The 22,121-nt window shown below is 42.4% G+C and overlaps 2 protein-coding genes across 2 annotated transcripts in view; one reads left to right on the top strand and one right to left on the bottom strand.

Moving 5' to 3' along the window:
• Positions 1-4,043, top strand: part of Ncapd3 (non-SMC condensin II complex subunit D3) — a 57,878-nt gene extending 53,835 nt beyond the window's left edge. Inside the window, exons 33-35 of the mRNA XM_048343638.1 lie at positions 3,124-3,198; positions 3,291-3,351; positions 3,463-4,043. Of these exons, the coding sequence (XP_048199595.1) occupies positions 3,124-3,198; positions 3,291-3,351; positions 3,463-3,568 (242 nt within the window). The 3' untranslated portion in view covers positions 3,569-4,043. The remainder of the gene's footprint in view (positions 1-3,123; positions 3,199-3,290; positions 3,352-3,462) is intronic.
• A 688-nt stretch (positions 4,044-4,731) lies between these two features.
• The window catches only part of Jam3 (junctional adhesion molecule 3), a 53,716-nt gene continuing 36,326 nt past the window's right edge, over positions 4,732-22,121 (bottom strand). Inside the window, 8 exon segments of the mRNA XM_048343641.1 lie at positions 4,732-7,088; positions 7,349-7,403; positions 7,486-7,615; positions 9,140-9,239; positions 10,149-10,351; positions 10,807-10,959; positions 11,458-11,571; positions 12,307-12,372. Coding sequence (XP_048199598.1) covers positions 7,053-7,088; positions 7,349-7,403; positions 7,486-7,615; positions 9,140-9,239; positions 10,149-10,351; positions 10,807-10,959; positions 11,458-11,571; positions 12,307-12,372 — 857 coding nt within the window. The 3' untranslated portion in view covers positions 4,732-7,052.

The following is a 22,121-nucleotide window of genomic DNA, read 5'->3' as shown; positions in this document are numbered from 1 at the left end:
TCTCTTCGACAGCTGTTTTCTCCCATTCTTTTCTTTCCTTTCCAAAATAGGAATAAGAAGAGTTGAGCATTTTCCCCTATTTTTATAGTTTATTGTCTTAAATCCCATGAGTCATTATTGAGAAAATTATCCCAAAATTATCCCAAAATGCTTAGAAATGTTTGAGATTTCAGATATTTTTGGATTTGGACATATCTGCGTGCACATAATAACATCTCTTCAAAATATGGCCTAAACAGATATATGGTCTAAACAGATTCATTGATGTATTATAGACCCACACACATAACCTGACAGTCACCTTACACAGTATTTTCTGCACTTGTTTTGATGGCTGCCATCATCTCAGGTCAAGTATAGAATTTTCCACTGTGACCTCAGGTCAACGTTCCCACAATTTTGGATATTTGATTGGCTTAGGTTCTGATTTTCAGATTAGAGATTGTCAACCAATTGTATGAAGAAGATGGCTACTGCCCGAAATATATAATTTTCTAGGACCTGTTTGGTGTGCCCCACTCTGTACCTCCGTGTTAAACCATGCTGTTCCCTAACTTGAGCCCTCACTCAGCACCCTTTCCCTGGCCCTTGAGCTGAAGTACGCCCCCCCCCCCCCCCCCCGCTGGGCTCAGTGAGCCTCTGCAACCTTTTTACCAACCTGATCCCAGGCACGGTGAGCTAGATGAGCTAATGTTTCCCTCTGTCAGAGACTCTGCCTGTAGTCACAACATATTCTCCAAGAACCTCCTGGGTCCTAGCTACTTGTTACTTGGGTCATTAACCTGTGACATCCTGATGTCTCTGAATATTTAGAGGGTTACAGATCATTTTTATCCAGGGCCTTCTTTTAATGAGATTAGTGAACAGAATTCCTACCCCAGCTGTCCTCACACAATGACTAAATTATGAAGGCTTTGTCATGAAAGGGAGTGGATAATTCTGGCTCTCTATGCATCAGAAGATGTGATGTTACATGTAAAATAGTCTTCCTCTTTCAAAGTGCGTTCCTGGCTAAGGACACCAAGTGCTTCTGTTTTAGCACTTTGGTGGGTAGGCTGGGAAACAACGAATGCACATCTTACTTTAGTTTTACTTATCCCTCGAGTCCTGGTATCAGACTCTGGTTGGTCTCCTGGGAGCATGTGTTCCTCACCAGTGAAACCTGGCACAGAAGGCTGTGTGACTTGCATGTGTGGACTCATCTTTGTGCTGAAAACAAGACTTGGGTATCATTGGGTCCGAACGCAACCTGTTCTTTTTCCAGGCTGCTGAATGCAATGTCTTTGTTGGTGTGATTTCTGTTTATCTATTCAGAACCCGAGGTGCTTAAAGAAGGGTCTCTGGCTAGCTGTTGTGAGAATTAGCAAAGAACTCAGAAGCATGCAATGCCATTTTAAGCATGGTTTATAAATACAGATGTTGATGACTATCAGGATGTGGTCTGAGCTCTGAAAAGCCAGTAGGAAGAAGGCTACTCAGTTCAACTCTTGCAGCACACCGTGGTTCAGATGAGCAGTGGCTTTGCTAAATGAAAAGAATAATGTTCAGAGCAGGGATTTTTACTGAAAGTCTGTATAGTGCTTAGCTGTATATATACTTACAGCTGTAAGGCAGGCAGCAAAGGCCCTTCTGCCTTTGATTCTAAGCACAGAGTGCACTAGGGGTAGGGGAGTGAGATCCCCTGTGCAGGTGGTTTGGTGTAGGTGGAGACTTGTTACCTGAAAGGCGTGTAGGCTTCGGAGAGGGAGAAACAATGTGAGGAAGGGGTATTCAGGGAAAGCTGACAGGGATGAAGGTGGGATCTTCTGTCAGTCCATCTTCAGCTGGAGTATTGGGAAGCACTACTGGATATTTTAGAATGGAGCCTAGAAAGGTAGTATCCATTCTTCTGAGGAAGTCACAGTGTGGAGAAAGGCGGGAGCTCTGTAAGTGTGCTGGGCCAGCCTCACACCCAGGACAGCTCTGCTCCTACAAGAGGGCTGGTAGAAGCTTAGGGTGGAGCAACGTGTCCTAGGCAGTGGGCCAGGCAGAAGGGACGAATGTACACATAGGTGTGAAGGCCAGGGCTTCCTGGAGAATATTGATTCACAAACATGGTGCACACCAGGTGTCCCACAGCCTTCCCATGTGAGTTTGTAAAGGCAGCTTGGGGCCATCTCAAGGTGAGGGTGTCCTTTAGAACGTCCTCAACACACAAATCCATTCATGTAGCTAAGCAGCGCAGTAACATCGCCAGTTCTTTAAACGTGACTCCACCGACAGGAGAGATAATAGCTAATTAGTTCTTCCACAGTTAACCCAGGATCAGGTACAGTGTGATGTACTTTACATAATCTCATTTAATCATAACAAGCCCTTATGAAATTAAGTTATGTTTTCACCTCCATTTTAGACATTTTTTGTACTGGGGTTTGAACTTGGGACCTCAGCATCAGCATTGTCCCTTTTAGCTTTTTTTGCCCAAGGCTAGTGGCTCTACCAGATTCTTGTGTGGTTCACAATAGTACAAGGATGCAAACCCACTGTGCTCCAGTCTATTCCCAAACACTGCTCACCTGCCTCCTATGCAGTGAGCTGGGCAAGTGGGGAGAAGCAGTGACAGATTAAGGGTGGGGGTGAGATGGATCAAGACACTCATGGTGAAGGAGGACACTAGGTAGAGATTCATGGACACTAGCATGGGCAGGGCTTGATTCCTATTCCATGTCAAGTCCCTGATGGTTCCAGCTTGGGTGGACCGTACCTTGGTCCATCCTGTTATGTGTAGGGACATAGCAGGAACATGCCAAGGAGAAGTGAGGAGTTCTTGACGTCTCTCCAGACAGGGGATGGTAAGATGCAATGGGAAGTGTCATGCTAGGATGCACAGAGGGCAGAGAGGAGCCAAGGTAGGTAAGAAGCCAGAGGGAGGAGCAGGGCTCAGAGTAGCCTGAACAGGGCTGTCATCCAGAGGAAAGTCAGGAGGGACTGAAGCACCTCTTGGGAGGAGTGTCAGCACTGAAGTCCTAGTGAAAGGTCAGATTGAGGTGGAACCTCAGTGTGAGGAATCAGGGCAGGCCGGCTGACTTGTCTATGTCCTGCCAGCTTCTTTTATGTTTTTATGAACGTGCTTCCCTTTCCCAGGACCCATCACGGACGTCACCTTCGGAGCAGGGGTCAGTTACATAGGGACGCCACAGACTCCTTTCCCAGCCAAAGGTAAGTTTTCTGGTTCCTTCTTGTGTGAGGATACCAGCTGTCCTTGAAGTTCTGGAAAAACTCAATCTGCATGTGTTGGGGCTCCTTTTCAGAGAAAATTGAAGTCCAGAATCAAGGAGACGACATTTTGTGTCTATCACTGCCTGATAAAGCGTAAGTTTGACAAAAGGCTCCTTTGGTTTTTGTCAGGTGTTTTTCTGTTTGTTTGGAGGTTTTCTTTTTTTGGGGGGGGGTCCCCAGAATGACTGTGTCATTTCTTCCCAGGACTCCACCACCTCCGCAGTGGAACGTGAAGTCTCTAGGCCAGACCGAAGGCCACCCAAGCTCCAGCAGGAGGTCCAGAAAGGCCCCCCTGAAAGCAGCTAACTGAACAAAGGCACCGAGGCCTGTGTCTGGGAAGGCAAGAGGCCTCGAGGGAGCCTTCTGTGTCCTGTGTGTGGAAAGGCAGAGGGGTTGGGCTCTCCACCTCACCCCCCATCGTGCTGCCCTCCTGTACAGAGCAACTGTGTGGTCAGCATGCTTGCCCAGCAAAGCTGTGTTTATCTTTAAGACACATGGCCAAACTTTGTAAAATTGACAAACTGCAGATTTCAGATTTTTTACCCTGAAGTTAATCTATTTAGTATTATAACTTTGGATGTCAAATCCACTGTGATAAATTGGTCTTTCAGGAATACAACTTCTTTTATATAAATGAAGCTCCTATCCGCTTATTTGAATTCCTTATAGTACATATTTTCCCAGATCCATTGACACAAATTTGAATGTATTATTTTTTCTATTATTTATAATTGCTGAGTTACAAGAAGTGTACAGCTTTCTAATAAAAGTTATGCATAAATATAGCCTGTAGCATTCAGCACAATTTCTCTGGTGTCAGAAAAGGGCTTTCACTGGTAGTTATCTTAATATTACATAGGAGATAGTCTCACTTCTGTTGTTCAAGCTGGTCTTGAACTGTTGCCTTGGCCTCTCCAGTAGCTGGACTATAGGTATATGTCATTATGCCTAGTTGGTTCTTTTGTTTTGCAGTCCTGGGGATTGAACCCAAAGCCTTGTGCATGCTAGGCAAGTACTCTACACTGAGCTAGATCCTCAGCCCTATTTTGTTGAGCCCAATATTACAGAAACAAAAGTAGAGTTACTGCTAAAGTTTTTTCCTTTAAACTTGCAGTACCCCCCACCCTCTACCCCCACAAAATGCTGGGGATAGTACACAGGGCCTTGTGAAAACTAGGCATGCTCCACCAGTGAACTGTACTCCAGCCTCTATGCATGTTGGATTTGGAAGGTGGAAAGTCACTGTGCTCCACCCATACCTCTCCCATAAATAAATTCTGACACAACTGTCCTCCTCTTTGATGGAGTAAGTTATAAAGTTTCTCTTGAGTGAACAAGGTTCTAGTCAGGGTCTCATTTCCCTGTAGACAGTGAGGGAATACCTCTTCAGTGTAATTGCTTAGCAAAATACTAAGAAGACAGCAAAACCAACATGAGCACCAACAAGAAAGAAATCTGGAAGTGCATTTTTTCGAAAAGCTTTTTATAAATGAGGCTTTAACACATATCAGGTGCATTAGTACAAGTCTAAAACAACTATATACAACAACCATACCACAGGCCAAAAGAGCAGCCTGCACAGCCTCTTCCTACAGAGGCGCAAAGACACGAGTGCGCCTTCTCTATGGCTTCTGTCACTGTTTCCCAGGCTGGCACACTGCATCAGACCCCAGTCCCACAGGCCGCGGCTGAAGGCCTTCAGGTAGAAGGGAGACAGCACAGCCACCGTGTTGCTGTGACAACCAAGAAGGCTAGCAAACCCCAACCATCAGATGGGGTGCTGCCCCAGAGGAGGGCAAATGAGGGGCGGTCTTTACGAAGCACTCAAAGAAAACAGGCACCAGGGATGTGGAAGTGCTCCTGCCAGCATCTCATCACAAGCATTTCACAGAACTCATAAAAGTCAACACGTCTCAAGTATTCCATGAAGAACAATGGCGGAAGTATAAAAATTAAGACACTGAAAGCTAAATCACAAGGTGACTACATTCTACATGAACCCATCCTTGGGCGCATGAGGAATTGGGTGCTCCTCCTTTCAGAAGCTCCGGGCTTCAAATCACTTCACACCTGGGGTGTTTTGAGGCAAAGCACATCTGCTCTGGAAGAACAAAGGCTTCTGAATGATGTTTCTAATGTCCCCCACAAAGTGAGCAGTGTCTCGGGGAGATAAAAAAACTCCGAATCAAAATTAGAAAACTGCTTTTGGTTCAGGTGTTCTACTTTCCTGGCCTCAGCTTGCTAGCCTGACTGCACTTCCTGGTAGTCTTCAAAAGGCTGGACTGCCTGTCCCCACACAATGGCTTAAGAAGAAGGAGACATAGCCCACAGGGTTGAGTGCTTTCTTCATGGCCAGGAGATTTGGTTTTCTTTGAAAAATATTGTAGTTTGCCTTGGCCCTACAATCTTTCTGACTATACAACTAATGGAAATGAACCTAAAACACAAATGGCAGTGACTGCTTTGTTTCATGGCCATCCATAACCAAAAGAAGGTGTCAGCAGAAGCTAAAGGCTGGGTGACCCCACGGAGGTCACCACCTTTGCCCCTCCAAGCACTGCCGAGCCCATGGACAATGCTGCTGGGGTTAGTGGAGAAGCGTGGTCAGGACTGTGAAGTGGAGGAGGGCATTCTGGCTGGCACTTACAAGTTAGTGGCCCAAACTGACCCGAATGGTGGTGTGGACTAGCCACCAGTGCGGTCACGTGCACAGGTCTAAGGCCTCTGGCAGTCTTTGGGTAATAGGCAGTTTTACTGATCTCAAGAAGAGGCTGTTCAAAGCCAACCTGAGAGTCCCAGGGTTTCTTTTGGAGAGATGTGGATACCAACGTTGCTAGACTGGAATTTTTTAAAGGCTTCTTAAGCAACACTGGTCTGCTATACAGACAGCATACATTTTCTTATGAAAGATGTTAAAACTTTAATGGACAAAGGAATGTTCTAGTAAACCTCCAAGAGGAGAATTCCTTGGTTATAAAACTTAATTATTGGTATTTTCCAATTTGACATAGTAAGTTGAATTCTTTAAAAATATAGCTTTTGCAACACTGTATGACAATATATTTACAGTTTAAATAGAAATTTTCTTTTTAATTAAAATACATCTTTAGCAAAAATTTAGAATGTAAAGTTTTATAAAATAAGCAAGACCCATAGAAAAGCATACTTCAGTACCATTTCAGACTTGGCCTAAGACAAGGTTTTCTTAAATCCTGATAGTCTCTTGGATAAGCAGGTTTTCTTGGGGGTAAGAAGAGCCCTCATCCAGAAAGCAATTTATCTTCCCAATAATGGTTTTTTGAAATGCTGATCCAAAAATATTTTTCAAGATGGACACAACTCTGACCACCAAAGCCTTAAGAAAAGGCAGCATAGTAGGGTCAGGGCTCAGAGCACTGCGTGCTCAGCCTTCCCAGGCAGGCTGCGCAATGGAGGCCCTGGGCTTCCTGCGGTGCTCGTATCGCTGCCCACACTGCTGAACGGCAAGTAGATGCCCATCAGCCAAGGAAAGCTGATGTCGGTGATCCTAGGTAACTTGTGAGAACTGGGCTGGCAACACACTGGGAACTCGATGGTGATGTCTTTCTGGGTCCTGTCCTGGTGGTTACTGTGCCCGTTTTGAGGAAGATTCTTTTTCCCATGTGGCTTGTTAAAGAATTAAGAAAGAAGTAGCAGTCAACTTTGGCCAAAATAAAAAGCTTCTGCATGAGTGTCTAGCTCTGTCCCAGTGCACGTGGCTCACGCTGCCTTCAGGGGTAGAGGTATTTGCATGTGCTCTGTCACACCGCCAGATCTCAGATCACAAATGACGACTTGTGTCTGAAGTCACCCTGCAAAGGCAGTGCAAAGTTAGAACCAATCCATGGACCTAGTGAGGTGATGGGAAAGGGAAAACATTCCCAAGAAGTGAGGGGCCAGATTAAAGCAGAGCAAGCAGTGCTATCCATTAGATTGTGGGAAGCGTGGGTTTCATCGGTATGTAGAACAAGGAGTATTCCCCCAGGGCTGCTGGGTTTCCAGGCAGGAATGCTTCTCACTGGACGCACCCACACTGCCAGTTTCCTTCTTGCTTCCTATTCTGTTCTCTTACCTCCTCATCTGTCCTGATGTAGTTAACTCCGTCCAGCTTCCCTGGGCTCTTGTAACTGTGAACAGAAAGGGACAAGTTCAGTGCTGTGGGTATCATACTAACAGCCTGAACTTGACCTTCAGCTCAGGCAGGCTCACCTTTCTTCATCATGTTTATTGTTGATGAAATAGCCACGTCTATATGCACAACAGATGCCCAACGTTATCAGAGCCAGAACCAACAGGACAACCACAATGCCCCCAATAATTCCAGCGATGTTCAGGTTATCTGCAGAAAAAGTTTGTGGGAAGAAATGATGTGTGCACCATCCTTAAAGAAGAATAACCAGCCATTCTTCCCTTCTCACCATCCACTTCCTTTCCCCTATTCATTTATCCCTCTGCCTCCTCATGCCTCTCCAGACAGTCCAAAGAGCAAATTCAATCTTTCTAGCCTAGACCCTACAGGACACCATAACCCCTGATATTACTGCAGTTAAATTATATTAAGAAGGTTTGCAATTATATAAAAGGCTTAAATATGCTCTTGGCTAAATGTCTGAGAATATTGGTAATGGAGAAAATGGTTACAGTATATGAAAAATTAGAAGCTCTAAGGAAGAAAAAAAATCCAATTGCTGTGGATTACTTGGGAGAAGCCTTAAATGTGAAAATAGTGATGTCTTCTTTTTTGGAGGGGGTACAAGGAGGGGGAAAGAAATGGAGGGAGGGAGGGTGAACAAATGCAGTCACGGTATTCAGTATATACTATGTAAAAAATAAACTGTGCAACTTGTAGACAGGGTGGGGGGGGGGTGAGTGGAAAGTGAAGGAAGGGGCGACATTGTCCAAGAACTGTACTCATTACTAGACTTATGGAATTGTGACCCCTTATACAACACCTTAATAAAAAATTATACTAGTAATTATTTTAAAAGCAAAAATAGTGATAGCTTGACCTTTTCTATTGTCCACATGTCTACAAAACCCCTAACCTGCATCCCAATTTCTCATTTGTTATTATACTGAACAAAGGCATTTGGTCAATCACTTGCTATGGTGACATGAGATTTCCTTTATGCACAAAAAAATACATGGGAAAATATACAGGAAACTGACCAACTCAGGAACTTTCCTTCAGGAGAAAATAACCATTGAGTAGTTTCTCAGATTTCACAGATGAGAAGAATCGTCTACAATGCTTGTTTTATACAGACATTTCTTACAGGTGTGCAGTGGGCCCTAAGATCGCTACATAATAGTCTCAATGGTTCTAATCATCAAGCAGTTTTGGAAAACACTGCTCCAGGTATGTGCAACAGGGAGGGAAGAGTCCAAGAAACTCCAATGGGTCAGGCCCCCTCTCCACTGCCTCTTCCTTTCTCAACACCTCTAGAACCAGTGACAGCATAGATTAGGATAAAATAGTACTGGGGAAAAGTACCATTTGTTTTCTGCAAAATAGTTACTATAACTGGACAAGCTTCTAGCCTTGTGTTTCAATGGTTCTATCAATTACCAAAGAAAAGGAGTTTATCACTCTCTGAAGGCTATATGGCTAACCATGCCATGTTTCTAACACCAGAGGACTGTGTGAAGTCTGTTTTGGAGATCCACTTATGTGCTCGGTGCTTTCTCCTTCCTTTCACGTTCTCCAGTGGATTTTGCTGGGTCCTGTCAGCAGCAGAAGAAAGCTGACAGTGGGCAGAGCAGTAACCTAAACTGGTGGTGGAGCATTTATCTTTAAATGTTCTATTCATTTCCCAGTCTTCCAATGAAATCTTTAAACAAACAAATAAAACAAAAAACTCACAGACTTCCATCTCCTGCTCATCACACCTGGCTGAGCCTGCATCATTGGAAGCAAGGCAGTAGTACTGCCCAGAGTCCTCCTTGTGAACAGCCCTAAACAACTGTTTGAGGAAGTGAAAGAAAGGAAGGAGTCAATCCACAGGGAAGACCTCACAGGCTCTGCCAACTGAGGTCCTGCACAGGGTCAGGCTCACTTGCTCTTGGCCTCCGTGTGGCTTAGCAAGCACCATCCTGTCTCTGCCCTCCCATGCCCCTCTCCAGGCTTTCCTGAAAGTCCTGTTTCCAAGCTTCCTGGCACTGAACCCTTTCTCGTGTGGACAGGTGGTCTCACTACCCTCAAAGGTGTAGGAAGGATGGAACAACTGCCCAAGCCTACTGTTAACACAAATACTAAGGGTCCTATTATAACCTAAGTACACATGTGCTTGGCTATTCAATGGACCAAAAATCTCCCTGCTGAGAACTCTATGCAGGGAAGCCTGCAGTGGCCTTGGTGAGGCCAGCCTGTCCACTGCTGTGTGGCCAATCTGTTTCCTCTTCCCATACAGCAGCCCCTCACCCCCCCACCACTGGGCTATGTTGAACAAATTCCATAAATAATTCAGTATGTATCTCTAGAAGATAAGGGTTTTTAAACACCATAATCAAAACACATTACCATGCCCAAAGCAATTAACAATCACTTAATATCAAATATCTAGCCAGTTACCACATTTCCCTCATTGTCTAGTAATGATTTGATTATCCAAATAAGGGCTCTAATAATGTCCACCTATAACACTGGTTTAATAACCCTCCTTAGTCTTAACTCTAGGTTTCCCTCCCTCACGTTACTCCCTTAGCATGTTTATAAGCAAGGAGGGTCATTTTTCCTGTGGAATATTTGGCATTCCAGATTTTAGCTCCTGTCTAACAAAGGTTTCACTGTCTCTCCTTAGCCACTGTTACCACAGAAGTATCCCTTGTCCCAACAAAGGTAATCCACCCTCACATCCTAGAAGAGACCTTACCAGAGTGCCTGTCTCAGGGTTTAAGATAAAAGAGGAATTCCGAAATCTGGAATTGGCTCTGGAGTCTGTGGGCAGTGGTATGCCACCGCGATACCAGCTGTAGTAAGGCCGGGGATTGCCTTCACCCTCTTGGCAGTGCAGTGTCGCCATCCTGCCTACAGGCACAGCCCTGGGGACTCTGCACACGGGGGTTACTGGCTTCACTGCAGGTAAAATACAGATGTCTGTTTAAAATCTCAGCAACACGGATTTACTCTTACCAAAGTCCATTGAAACAGATCAGCTCCAAGGACCAGGGAGCCAGCCACAGGGCTTCAGTACCACTGCAGGCCTCACAGCCTATCAGCAGACTGCCTGCCACTCTTCAATCCACCTGCCCATCCCACCTCACGTCCAATCCTACACATTCCCAATGGAGATTATGCTAGAGCAGTCAGGTCCCTCCTGCTGGTGAGAAGCATTGCAGAAGTGCTACCTCTCACTTCCCACCCAGCTCTGACAGCCACACCCCCTGTGCTCCCCTCTCAGAGACATGGGATACCAAGGAATGCGGCTCTGGAAAGAAAGGAATCAAAGTAAGAACCAACCTCTTATTCTAAAACTAGAGGCTCAAGGGTCCTGACATCCCAAAAACGTTTTACCTTTCTTGAGTTCCTACCTTGCACAGTTAAAGCAATGGTAATCTCATCAATCTCCTTGCGGTCATTTCGAGCAACAACCTCACAGCGATAGAGGGCTGAGTCTCTCCGTGTCACATTCCAGATCTTCAGGGAAGTTTTCCCAAACATTCCTGCACGACCTGCCAGGTCCCCTATTAAAAAAAAAAAAAGAAGAAGATATAGGCACTAACAAAACCTGTTCAGAATTATCTTTGACACTTGAAGATAGTTGTTTCTGAGGCTATAATCAATGCCTCAGTATCTCTATATAAAAGAAGTAAGTTCCCTAAGAACTGGAACCATGACAGCTCAGGAATGGTGGTGGCTCAGGAGACACCTGTGGCCTTGGACTAACATTATAATCCTTCACAATAAGATGGTTATGGAGAATATTAATTGCAACTTCTCAGAAAGGAGGGCTGTACATAGACTCAAGTCAAAAGTAATGAATTGATATTTGTGAAAGGGCAGCTTGATGTAGAATCCTCACTACTTCTGCCTATGGTTGAAATTTTCTGTAATAATAAATTCAGAAAATCAAATGGTCTTGGCTACAGCCTCAGGGTAGCAGTGTAAGTTTCTGTCCACAAGTACATGTGTGGGCTGTGGACAAGAGAGCTCAGCGGGCACAGCAAACTATGGGATCGTACCTTGAATCTTGTTGTCAAAAAACACATAGGTGGTTTGGCCATCTTGGATTTTCTTCCATTCGATTCTAGGGTCATTTGTCTGTGAGTCCGTAATGATACAAGAAAGTTCCACACCTAATAATCAAAGAGGATAAAAGAACTCTGGTAAATGAGAACTAGTTAGGGCTCCAGTATATCCAGGTCCTGCCCTGCCCACTAGCTCTAGTTGAAGAGTTTTGCTGTCCCATTAGGCTTCAATTTAGAGATTCTTGCTGTGTTTTTTTTTCCCTCAAAGTTGGCAATCTACCCTTTGACTCAAGGCTCAACTTCTAGCTTTTTTGCTGATTAGAGTTAAGTCTTATGATTTGTCTGCCCAAGCTCACTCGACTGGAGATTCTCTAATATTGGCTTCCAGAGTAGCTTAGGATTATAGGCATGAGCTACTGGTACCTAGCTTTGAAGAAACTTTTACACAGATTGCAAACTTAGCCACCTCTAGCACCTCTAGGCTCTAGATGATTATGAAAAAAGACTTTTGCCAAAAAAAAAAAAAAGCAAACCAGACACTAGTAAGGATTTTACCACATAGTATACATCTCCCTTAAATACTCTGTATATTTCATATGAGAGCTCTCTGGTGTGTAAGCACAAAGCCAGGCAGGAAATAGATGTTCACTACTACACACCTGTACACTGCTGGCCTGCTGTACACCGCTGGCTGTTTCGTGGACACATGTACACCAGCCACTGGGTAGCTACCCCACACATCAGTGGCATGCTACCGAGAGAGGATGTCTTGAGTTGGCTGCAAGGCTGCCCAACATCCACTAGTGGGTGCCCATTCCCTTCACAATGTCTCTTTGTACTCACTTTGAAATTCGTGTACCACTGGGTTTTGGTTGCTGGACTTGAGGTTCACAGCCCCTATCAAGCAGCCTATAAGGAAAAGGAAACGTAAAATCAGAGCCTATGTATCAGTAACAACAGAAAACCCATGAATTGAAGTCAAGTTTTCCCTTCTATCTAGGTGACAATTACTAACCACTGAGAATGGGCAAATATTATATTCTAAAACAGGGTCTCTTAGAAACATAGCAAGTTGACTGCATTCCCTTTTCATCTGTCCCCTGGAAGGAACCAAGAGGAAGGCAAGAGTTCTCTGAGCTTAGTGCCTGCTTTAGTCCCAGGACAAGGGCCAATAGAACTCCAAAGCCTTTCTAAGCATTTCCTTCTTGCTGCAGTCATCATTGATCCTTTCGCCATTTCAGGTCCAGACTTTCCAGGCCTACTGACATTCTTTCTTCCTGCCCCTCATCTTCTCTAGGTTTCAAATCCAAAAGGTGCTGTAAAGACCACATCAAACAGATGAAACTCTCAGCCAGCAGCCTTCCCTTCAGTGTGGCATCCTCCCTCTCTGGGCATAGTTATCAACTAGCCCCGAGTCCACTTAGGCTGTATGTTCATCTGCCTATTGCTATAATGCACAAAAATAAACCCTCACCTAATTTTTAAGTGATTTTCAAAGAGGATGCCAAAATCATACAGTGATCATTAAACAAATGATGCAAAATGATGGAGGTTGGGTTCTCATCTTATACCACATTTATGCAAAAGCTAACTCAAAATAGAGCAAGGACCTAAATGTAAGAGCTAAAACTACTAAACTCGTGGAAAATTTTCATACTTTATTAGGCTATGATTTTTCTGATGATACTGAAAGTTTAGACAACTAAAGAAAAAAAATAAATCTGAGAATTATGTATCAAAAGACATGATCAAGGAAGTAAAAGTAGAATTTGCTTTGCAATGCATATGAGATTAACATCTAGATAAAATAATCTTCCAACTCACCAACAAAAAACTGGTCAGATTCAAAAATGGGCAAAGGACAATCCTCCAAATAAGATGTACAAGTGGTCAACGGGAACATGAAAATTCGCACATCATAACCATAATGAAAGACAATACCACAGACCTCAGTGGGAGGGCTACTGTGTGGTTATGTATTACTGGGGACTGAACACAGGACCTTGCTAGGTAGATGAGCACTCTACCATTTGAGCATTGAGACATTAAAAAGAAAAAGACATGTTGGTAAGGATATGGAGAAAATAGAATGAATGTACTGTAGCTAAGACTGTAAAATGGTGCAGCTATTACAGAAAAGTTTGACAATTCTTCAAAAACATTAGAATACAGAATTTACTATATGATCCAGAAATTATACTCCTATGAGCAGAATTATAAGCAAGAACATCAATGTTCACAGAAGCATTGTTACAATGGTCAAAGGTGGGAAAAACCCAAACGTCTATGTAGGAATGGCTAATGTGTAATATACACACTCTATGGTGTGACTCAGCTTCAAAAAGGAAAATCAATTTGACACAAGCCATAACGGATGAACCTTAAAGACATTAAACTAAATGGAAGACATAGAAAGATTAATACATCCGATTTCACTTACATGTAGTAATTACAAGAGGCAAATCAAGAAGCAAAAAGAAGATAGAGTTTCCCAGGAAATGGAGAAAGGAGCTAAAGGAGCATTACTGTTCAGTGGATACAGTTTCTGCTGAGGCTGATGAAAAGTTCCAGAAATGGATGATGAAGGTTGTACAATCTGGTTGTATTTAATGCCACTTGGTTTTACATTTTTAATGATTAAATTGGTAAATTTTATGTAATTTGCTCACATGGATTATACACAGAAAGCAGTGAACAAACATTCGCCTGTCAGTGTCACACAAAGGCAAGAAAAGCACGTAGGGTGAAGAAACAGCCTTCCACTCATATGCACTCAACAGTGTACTCCTTCCATTCACCCACATTTGGGCAGGAGGAACAGACAAACTCTACCTGCTGCTGGTGAGCAAAACCTCACACATTATAATGCTTCATTGAAATGCCAGAAGCACACAGAAAAATTACCCATTATACAGGGGGACTATGGACTTCCACTAAGTTAGCATATGATTTTTCTTACTAAGTTTAAACAGTAGAGAAGCATATCATTTCTAGAATTCTACAAAGTATTCATTCACTTTGTTGTGTGTGTAACCTCTGGGATCTAAATATCATAGTGATTTGCTATTCACTGTCATTTAACAAAAGAATAGGTTTTTAAGTTTCATTGTTGAAATAGTTATAGACTAACAGAAAGTTGCAAGACAGCACAGAAATATCCAATATACTCCAAAAGCCTTAATTGTTGGTCTATGTACTCTGGGAAATGGTTTGTCAGTTTTATAAAACACTGGGCATCACAGAGCCCAGCAATGTTTTTGAACACTTGTCCTGAAAAACAAAAACAGAACAAAACAAAACAAAAAGAAACAGAATCGCATTCACAAAATCCTACACACTCAGGTTTATGGCACTTTAAAGTAGCACCCCAGACTAAAACCTATACTCTCTTCTTGCTGGCATTGTTCCTGAAGTCTGAAGTAACTTCCCACTTAGCACCTTCCACCTCTTCTGTAGGTAAGGCAGTTTTCCACATCTGCTTACAAAATGTTTTCTTTACCTTTCATTCTCTGCTATTTGAATAGGATGGCCTAGGTTTGTGGTTTAGGACACTCATTCTGCTGGGCATCTGCCAAGTTTCCTGAACATGTGGTGTCTGGCAGGTCTGGCATTAAATTTTAGAAATCTTTAGTCATGATTGCTTTAAATATTTCTTATGTTCCCTTCATTCCTTCCTGGTATGAACCACAACACATATGTTGCACTTTCTGTATTAGATACTCTTGTATTGTTTTCCAGTTCTCTTTCTTCTAGGATTTGGTTTGGAAATGTTCTATGTATCCTCAAGCTCACAGATTACTGTATTTGCACAGCTGTGTTCAATCTACTAGGGAGTTCATCAATGAGTCCGATGGTGCAGCTCATACCTATAATCCTGGCTACCTGGGAGACTGAGATAAAGAAGACTGTAGTTTGAGGTTAGCCCAGGTAAGAGTCCATGAGACACCATTTCAGTCACTAAAAAAGGATGGGTAAGTGATGCACATTGTTTCTCCAGATATGCAGGAAACATAAATAGGGCATAAATAGGCCCATGCAGGCCTAGGCAAAAAGCAATGCTATTGGAAAGCCACAGGACTGGAAATGTAGCTCAAGTGGTACAGCACTTGCCTAGCAACTGTGAGTTCAAAACCCTAGCACCATGACCCACAAATAGAGTCTATCACTGGCATTTTTCATTTCTATTACATATTTTCCATATCTAGCATTTTTGTGATTATATTTCCACAACACTACTTTCACTACTCATATGCTCTTGCATGTTGCTTACTTTTCCCACTAGACCCCTTAGCTTGTATTAATAACATCTGTTTTAAATTACTGTATAATTCTAACATCCCTCCCACACCAGTTCTGACACTTGCTCTGGCTCTTCAAATAATGGTATGGTTTAGTGTTGTTGTATGATTTTAGTTTTTTCTTTTTCACTATACCTTGCAGCCTTTTTGGTGCAAGCCAGACTGGATGTACTAAGTAAATATAAGGCTTTAGTGCTGTGGAAATATGTAAGGCAAGGGGAAGCATTTTAGAACACCATGTTTAAGTCCTAGTCTTTTAGTAAGTCTGTTCCCTTCAGCAGGGAGGGACTTTTACAAGTGTTCCCTAGGCTTGAGCACCTTCAGTTGGCCAAGATGGCTAGAGGGAGCTGGATCTAGATATTTACATCCTCCCTACCCCACGCCAATTAGGGTGATAAAATTCAGTGTTAGGCTATGAAAAGACAGTTTCTCTTGATAAGAAATGAATGGCTCTGGATACATTTCAAAATGGCTACATTTCTTCTTCTCAGCTGGAAAGGGATTTTTTTTCCCCAGACTTCACTGAGAGAACTGATAGGTCTTCTGAAGGTAAAACAAGTTTTGGGGGGTCTCTTGAGACAGGGATTCCAGGTGTTTTTAGTTCTCAGACTTGTCTGTGTCTCTAATAATGTCACTGACAGCTTTAGTTTTCCTACTCTGATCCTAGTTCTTATGTAGATTTTGCTTCTGGGTTTTCTGCCCTATGTTCTAGCATGCCAGGGTTCTCTGCATCTGACTGTTTCTCCAGTTTTGGGATAATGGTTTGATCTGTGACTTCAGTTCTCTAGCAGATCTAAGAACTGGTGGTATTTCAGTCAAGGTTGTTCAGTTCTTACTGGTTAGGATGGATGAAATGAAGGTCCTGAAGCTCCTCACCTGGCTCACTAGGACTCAATCTGAAGTTCTGTGGATCTGTTTTGTATACTGTTGCTGTGTTTTATTTGTTCTAATGTGACAAATGCATGTGCACATGTGGGCATGTATAATATTTTTTCTCATTCAGTTTCTTGAATTGAACTCAGGGCTTTATGAGCTAGGCAGGTGTTCTACCATTTGAACAATGCCCTGAGTCCGAACTATATGCAACCTTTAGAGATTTCTCTAGGATATTTCATATACACATATATGTGTGTGTATATATATATGTATATATATATGTATACATTCATGTTATCTGGAAACAGATAATTTAGTTCTTCCTATCCAATTTAGCTGCTTTCTCCCCTTTTCCTTGCCAACTGCTCTGGCTATAATATGAGGGTGAATAGAGATAGAGAGTACAGCTACTCCAGAGTCAGAAATCAAGACAAGAACAAATCTCTGAAGCTAGATTAAAAAAAAAAAAGAAAAAAAGGCTAGCTAGATCCAATTTCAATCAACAGCCAAGTCTCTTATTATGTCTCACATATTCTTCCATACACACATACACATATACACACACACACACACACACACACAATCAATGAACAAAAAAGGCATACTTATTTTGTATGAGGAGCAGAGGGAAAAAACAGAATCAAGGGAAGTGAACTAAGCTTAAGAGATTTGTGGAACTGTCAGATATTATGTGAGTTTCAGTAGAAAGGAGAACGTGACATTTCAACACGTGTCCAATGTGCCAGTGTCCCTCTTGGCTCTTGAGCTCTCCACTGTACATTGGTACACTGCTATTCTGCATTCATAATAAAATTACCCAAGACTGAATTGTTTCAAGGAGAGCTAAAAGACTGTATTTTTCTTTTTCTTTTCTTTTTTGCCAGTCCTGGAGCTTGAACTCAGGGCCTAAGCTCTGTCACCGAGCCTCTCTGTGCTCAAGGCTAGTGCTCTACCACTTGAGCCATAGTACCACCTCTGGCTTTTTCTGTTTATGTGGTACTGAGGAATCGAACTCAGGGCTTCATGCATGTTAGGCACACTTACTACCACTAAGCCACATTCCCAGTCCGAGATGTATTTTCAAACTAGAAGAATAACTCCATTTAGGACAGACTACTGGTCAACATTGTGCCTGAAATTCCATCTTCAAAACTCTTACATGCTAATGATATGAAGTACTAATGAAGTAAGGAGGTCGGATCTGGCCAGCGCCATCATTGGCTACATGGTGAATTGTAGGGCCTGGCATCTTGTCTGCATGGGTGTGCCTGAATTCCTAGAGGAAGTCACACCCCCAGGTGATGAGTGTGTTCCTGAATCCCTGGAGACAGGGTGGGCACCTGGCCAATAGGTTACTGGCTGCCTGCAGACTGCTAATGCTGTAATAAAGACTCCAAGATTCAATCCTCCAAAATGTGGCTTATGGATAATTTATCTTACAACACTACCAAGAAATCTAGATCCTATTTTTAATACTTTACTTTCAATGTGATTTTGTACCTTCATTTCCCCAATAGTAAAATATTATTAAAAAATCTTCACCCTTTTTTCACCAAAAATTGAAGACAAGTAAATTAAACATTGAAGAAGAAGGACCATGTTATTATATTTGCTATCTTGGGAAGGCTGACCTTTCATGTTTCAAATTTAATCAGGAGTGGAATGATATAAATGTGGACCCGATAGCAATCCCATGTGAGGACTAAAGCAGGCAATGGAAAGACAACTGAGAAATCTAAAGAGAAGGGACTGAAAGAAGGGAGTTATACAATAAACTGTGTCCCTAGTCTAGGTTCAAATGCTGAAGCACTAACTCAAAGTACATTTTCAGATAAGGCACGTGAGGTTAGACAAGGTCATAAAGATGAAGCCATGAGGGAGGAGGTAACAAGTTTGACAAGAAATGCACTCACTGCCTTACATATGAAACTGTACCCCTATGTTCATGACTTTGACAATAAATTAATTTTTTAAAAGGTGAAGCCATAATCCAATAGAACTAGTAGTGCCTTTTTAAGGAAGACACAACAGGGGTACACATGCACAGAGGAAAAATAAAAGACCATGTAAAAATTATGAATCCTAAATTCACATCAAGTCCAGAAATTTCATATTTCTGCATATCAAAGTATGGTTGAATTCATAGATTACAAAGGCTATCTTTTGTTCAAGGATCTTTAATCACAGGGAGGAGAGAAAGTTTAATAACTGCAGACCTGAGCACCATTTCTGGAAAGGCTTCTCTACCGGGCAGCAAAAATGATTTTTTAAAAAAATTACAAACCACAGGGGCCAGCATCTCTACCTGTATTAAGGAGACTGAACCCCAAGCTGTTATTTTTGCAATCTGACTAATACTCATAAGAAAATAAACTGAACTGGCAGAGGCTTACTTAGCTTGTTTACCTATGAGTCCTTGGGTTTGATCCATTGCCCCCTCCTGCCCCACTTATCCAATTCGCTCAAACTATACCAGCACAGAGTTACGCCAAGGCTAAAACACAAGAAGAAAACCTAGCCTTTTCTTCCCTCCCCTTTCTTGTCCCTTCCTCCTTTTCCCCCCTTGGTCTTGCCTTCCCCCCTTCTTCTTCTTGTGCAGGTCCTAGGGCTTGAACTCAGGGCCTAGGCATTGTCTCTAACCTTTTTGTTCACAGCTAGTGCTCTATTACTTCTGGCTTTTTGGTGATTAACTGGAGGTAAGAGTCTCATAGACATTCCTGCCTGGGCTGGATTCAAACCATGATGCTCAGCTCTCAGCCTCCTGAGTAGCTAAGATTATAGGCATGAGCCACCAGTGCCTGGCCTTTTTCTTTCTTTTGACTATAGTGGTATGAAAAGGCCATCAGAATGTCATCAAGCATCATTTACTCTCTCCTGAGTTTTTTCCTCTATGTTTTTCTTAGAGCTATTTTAAGAGTCACAATTGTCAGTCCATTCTTCATTGGTTCTATTTGTTTGACATATTCTGTGTTTCCAAAGGCATCAGGCTTTAAAACAGCTTCTGGTGTCAACACAGCATTACTCCTCATTCTAGAAACCAGGACCACAGCAATGTGACAGTTCCAGGGGTAGGGTAGAAAGTAGATACAATTTAAGATTGTCAGGGAAAGGAGTATCATTTCCAATTACAAATGATGGATGTACCCAAGTGACCTCCTTTAAGCCCACAGCTACGTGACAGAACTGTTGTTTCAAGCTGTGTTTCAGAGTCCATGTCCAGTACTCCTGTGACTCCATGAAAGAAATTAATTAAACATTCTGGTTAAGTTTTTTTAATATCTGCATATTTTACAAGAAATATAGTGGAACAGGCCATAATCACAATACTTGGGAGGCTGGAGCAGGAGAATTGTTGAATTAGGACTAGCCTGGCTACAGAGTGTGATCCTATCTCAAACAACATAAGACAAAACAAAGAAGACAAGAAGAAAAAGGAAAGGAATAGAGAGGGAAGGAGAGAGGAGGGAGGGAGAAAGAGAAAGAGAAGGAAAGAAGGTGGTACTGGAATTTTTGTTTTTAAGTCTGAAAATCTCTCATCAATAACCTAAACACATATTTCCCAAATGCTAAGTGACAAGAAGAGAGGGGGTAAGGTCATCCTAAAATGCATCAGTGTTGGGTTATCTATACCACAATAACAGCAAGCATGATGGACAGAAATTACTGATGTCCTTAGACCCAAATAAGGTATTGAACAGCTGGGTAAAAGCAATGGGATTTCAGGGAGAAGGAGACAATCAGGATTCAACACAGATTACACATTGCACAGATTTCTTCCCAGAAGCATGCCTTGTATCATAAATAGTAGTATCTGGCATAATGCTTTTATAGAGGAAGACCTGACAAGATACTGGCATTGCTTGCTATGCTCTGTCCCAGACCACTTGTATCTCCATTTGTGTGCCCATGTTTGACCTACACCAATAAAGAGCCTCAGAAAAGATGCATGGCCATGTAGAGAAGTAAACCAGCTCTGAATCTTGCCTTGAACATACAGAAATGTGGACTATCCTAAAAAGAGCACAGGCCCATCTCCATGAGATTTCCCTCTTAGTTCTCTGAAAAGGAGTCGTCATGCATATGAAGAAATCCGTGGGACACAGCAGCACTGACTCTGTGGATGAGATGATGATGACATGGGTGAAGAATACTGGGACCATTCATCTACATATGAGTCACACCCTTTGAACTCATCTCATGAAAGGAATTGAGCAAAGCAAATGTATCCTAGAAAGCCAGAGGACCTCAGGACATTTTTCTCCAGTGGGTATTTTTGTAAATTCTTATATCCTCTGGCTGCAACTTGGCCCAAGAATTACTAGCATCCCATTGTTGATACTGTACTACAAGGAAAATATAAGCTTTTTCTGGGATGACAAGGTTGGGCAGGAGAAGAAATGTCTTAGAAAAGGTTGAGAGTAAAAATTTTCACATACAAGGAAGTAATCAGTAGTGTGTACAAAAAGATGAATAGGCAGATGGGAAGAAGTGGGAACTTTAAATTAACAAAGAGCATTATTTTGACAGGTAGCAAGTGTTATGATTAGCTGCTTCTTACAGGTTAGCTGACTGTTCTACTTAAGAGAACTGAGCATACTGGGGTCTTTTTCCAGGACAGTGGATCTGCTGCAGGACTGATGTGTAATGCAGGGAAAATACACGTCCTTCCACCAATGCTTTGTAGCTAAGAATCAGGGGGAAGTGAAAAAGTAACACACAGTGACCATGGGACTTTCACAACATGTTCTGAATACTGATTTATTTAGTCTCCTAGCTTCCCATGAGTTTGGGTAAGGCTTATGGCAGGTATTTCTCAAAAAAAGGAGATCTGATCCTAGAGAGGTTAATGGCTACAAGCACAAAGTCAAAGCCAAAAGGCAGTAGTTTTGATTCCTAGTTCCTGCATCCTGCTTTATTTAATCATTTTTCTTAGAAGAGATATGCTAAAAATCTATAAAGCGCTGAAAATGACAACAACCAATATGTATAAAGAGGATCTGAACTTAAAGGAAGACATGAGTCAGACAGTGAAGCTCAAAACCATAGCCTATTGTTCTACTGAAACTCTTTCTTAGAAGAGTTTGTAGAGGAAGAAGAAAAATAAAAGCAGTTGGCACAAACTACCATCTCCAACCCAGCCATCACTTCCTTCCAATGAAAATACGGAATTAAGTCAAGGGAGATAAGAATGAAGAGGCAAGAGAGGAAACACTTAGGTGCAGATGTCCACAACAGCACCTTCCCTGTTCACATGGCTCATTATATTCTTCTCAGGAGATACTGTGTTCTTTGTTTCCCCTTCCCTTTACTAATCTGGAACAATTTTAGCAGCTGTGGACAACAACTGCAGTTTCCTCCTTCGGTTCTGAGACCTTCCGGAAATTCTGCTGGGGCCAAGCAAACTGGTTGCCAGCCAGGTACATGATGATCACTTGGCTTGTTTAAAATACCATTTCTCAGCTTACCTCCTCATTCCTTGAAACA

Source organism: Perognathus longimembris, chromosome 3 (assembly GCF_023159225.1).
Source record: "Perognathus longimembris pacificus isolate PPM17 chromosome 3, ASM2315922v1, whole genome shotgun sequence".
NCBI classification, from domain to species: Eukaryota; Metazoa; Chordata; class Mammalia; order Rodentia; family Heteromyidae; genus Perognathus; species Perognathus longimembris.
Note: the sequence above shows the minus strand (reverse complement) of the source record. Positions and strands in the feature narration are given on the sequence as shown.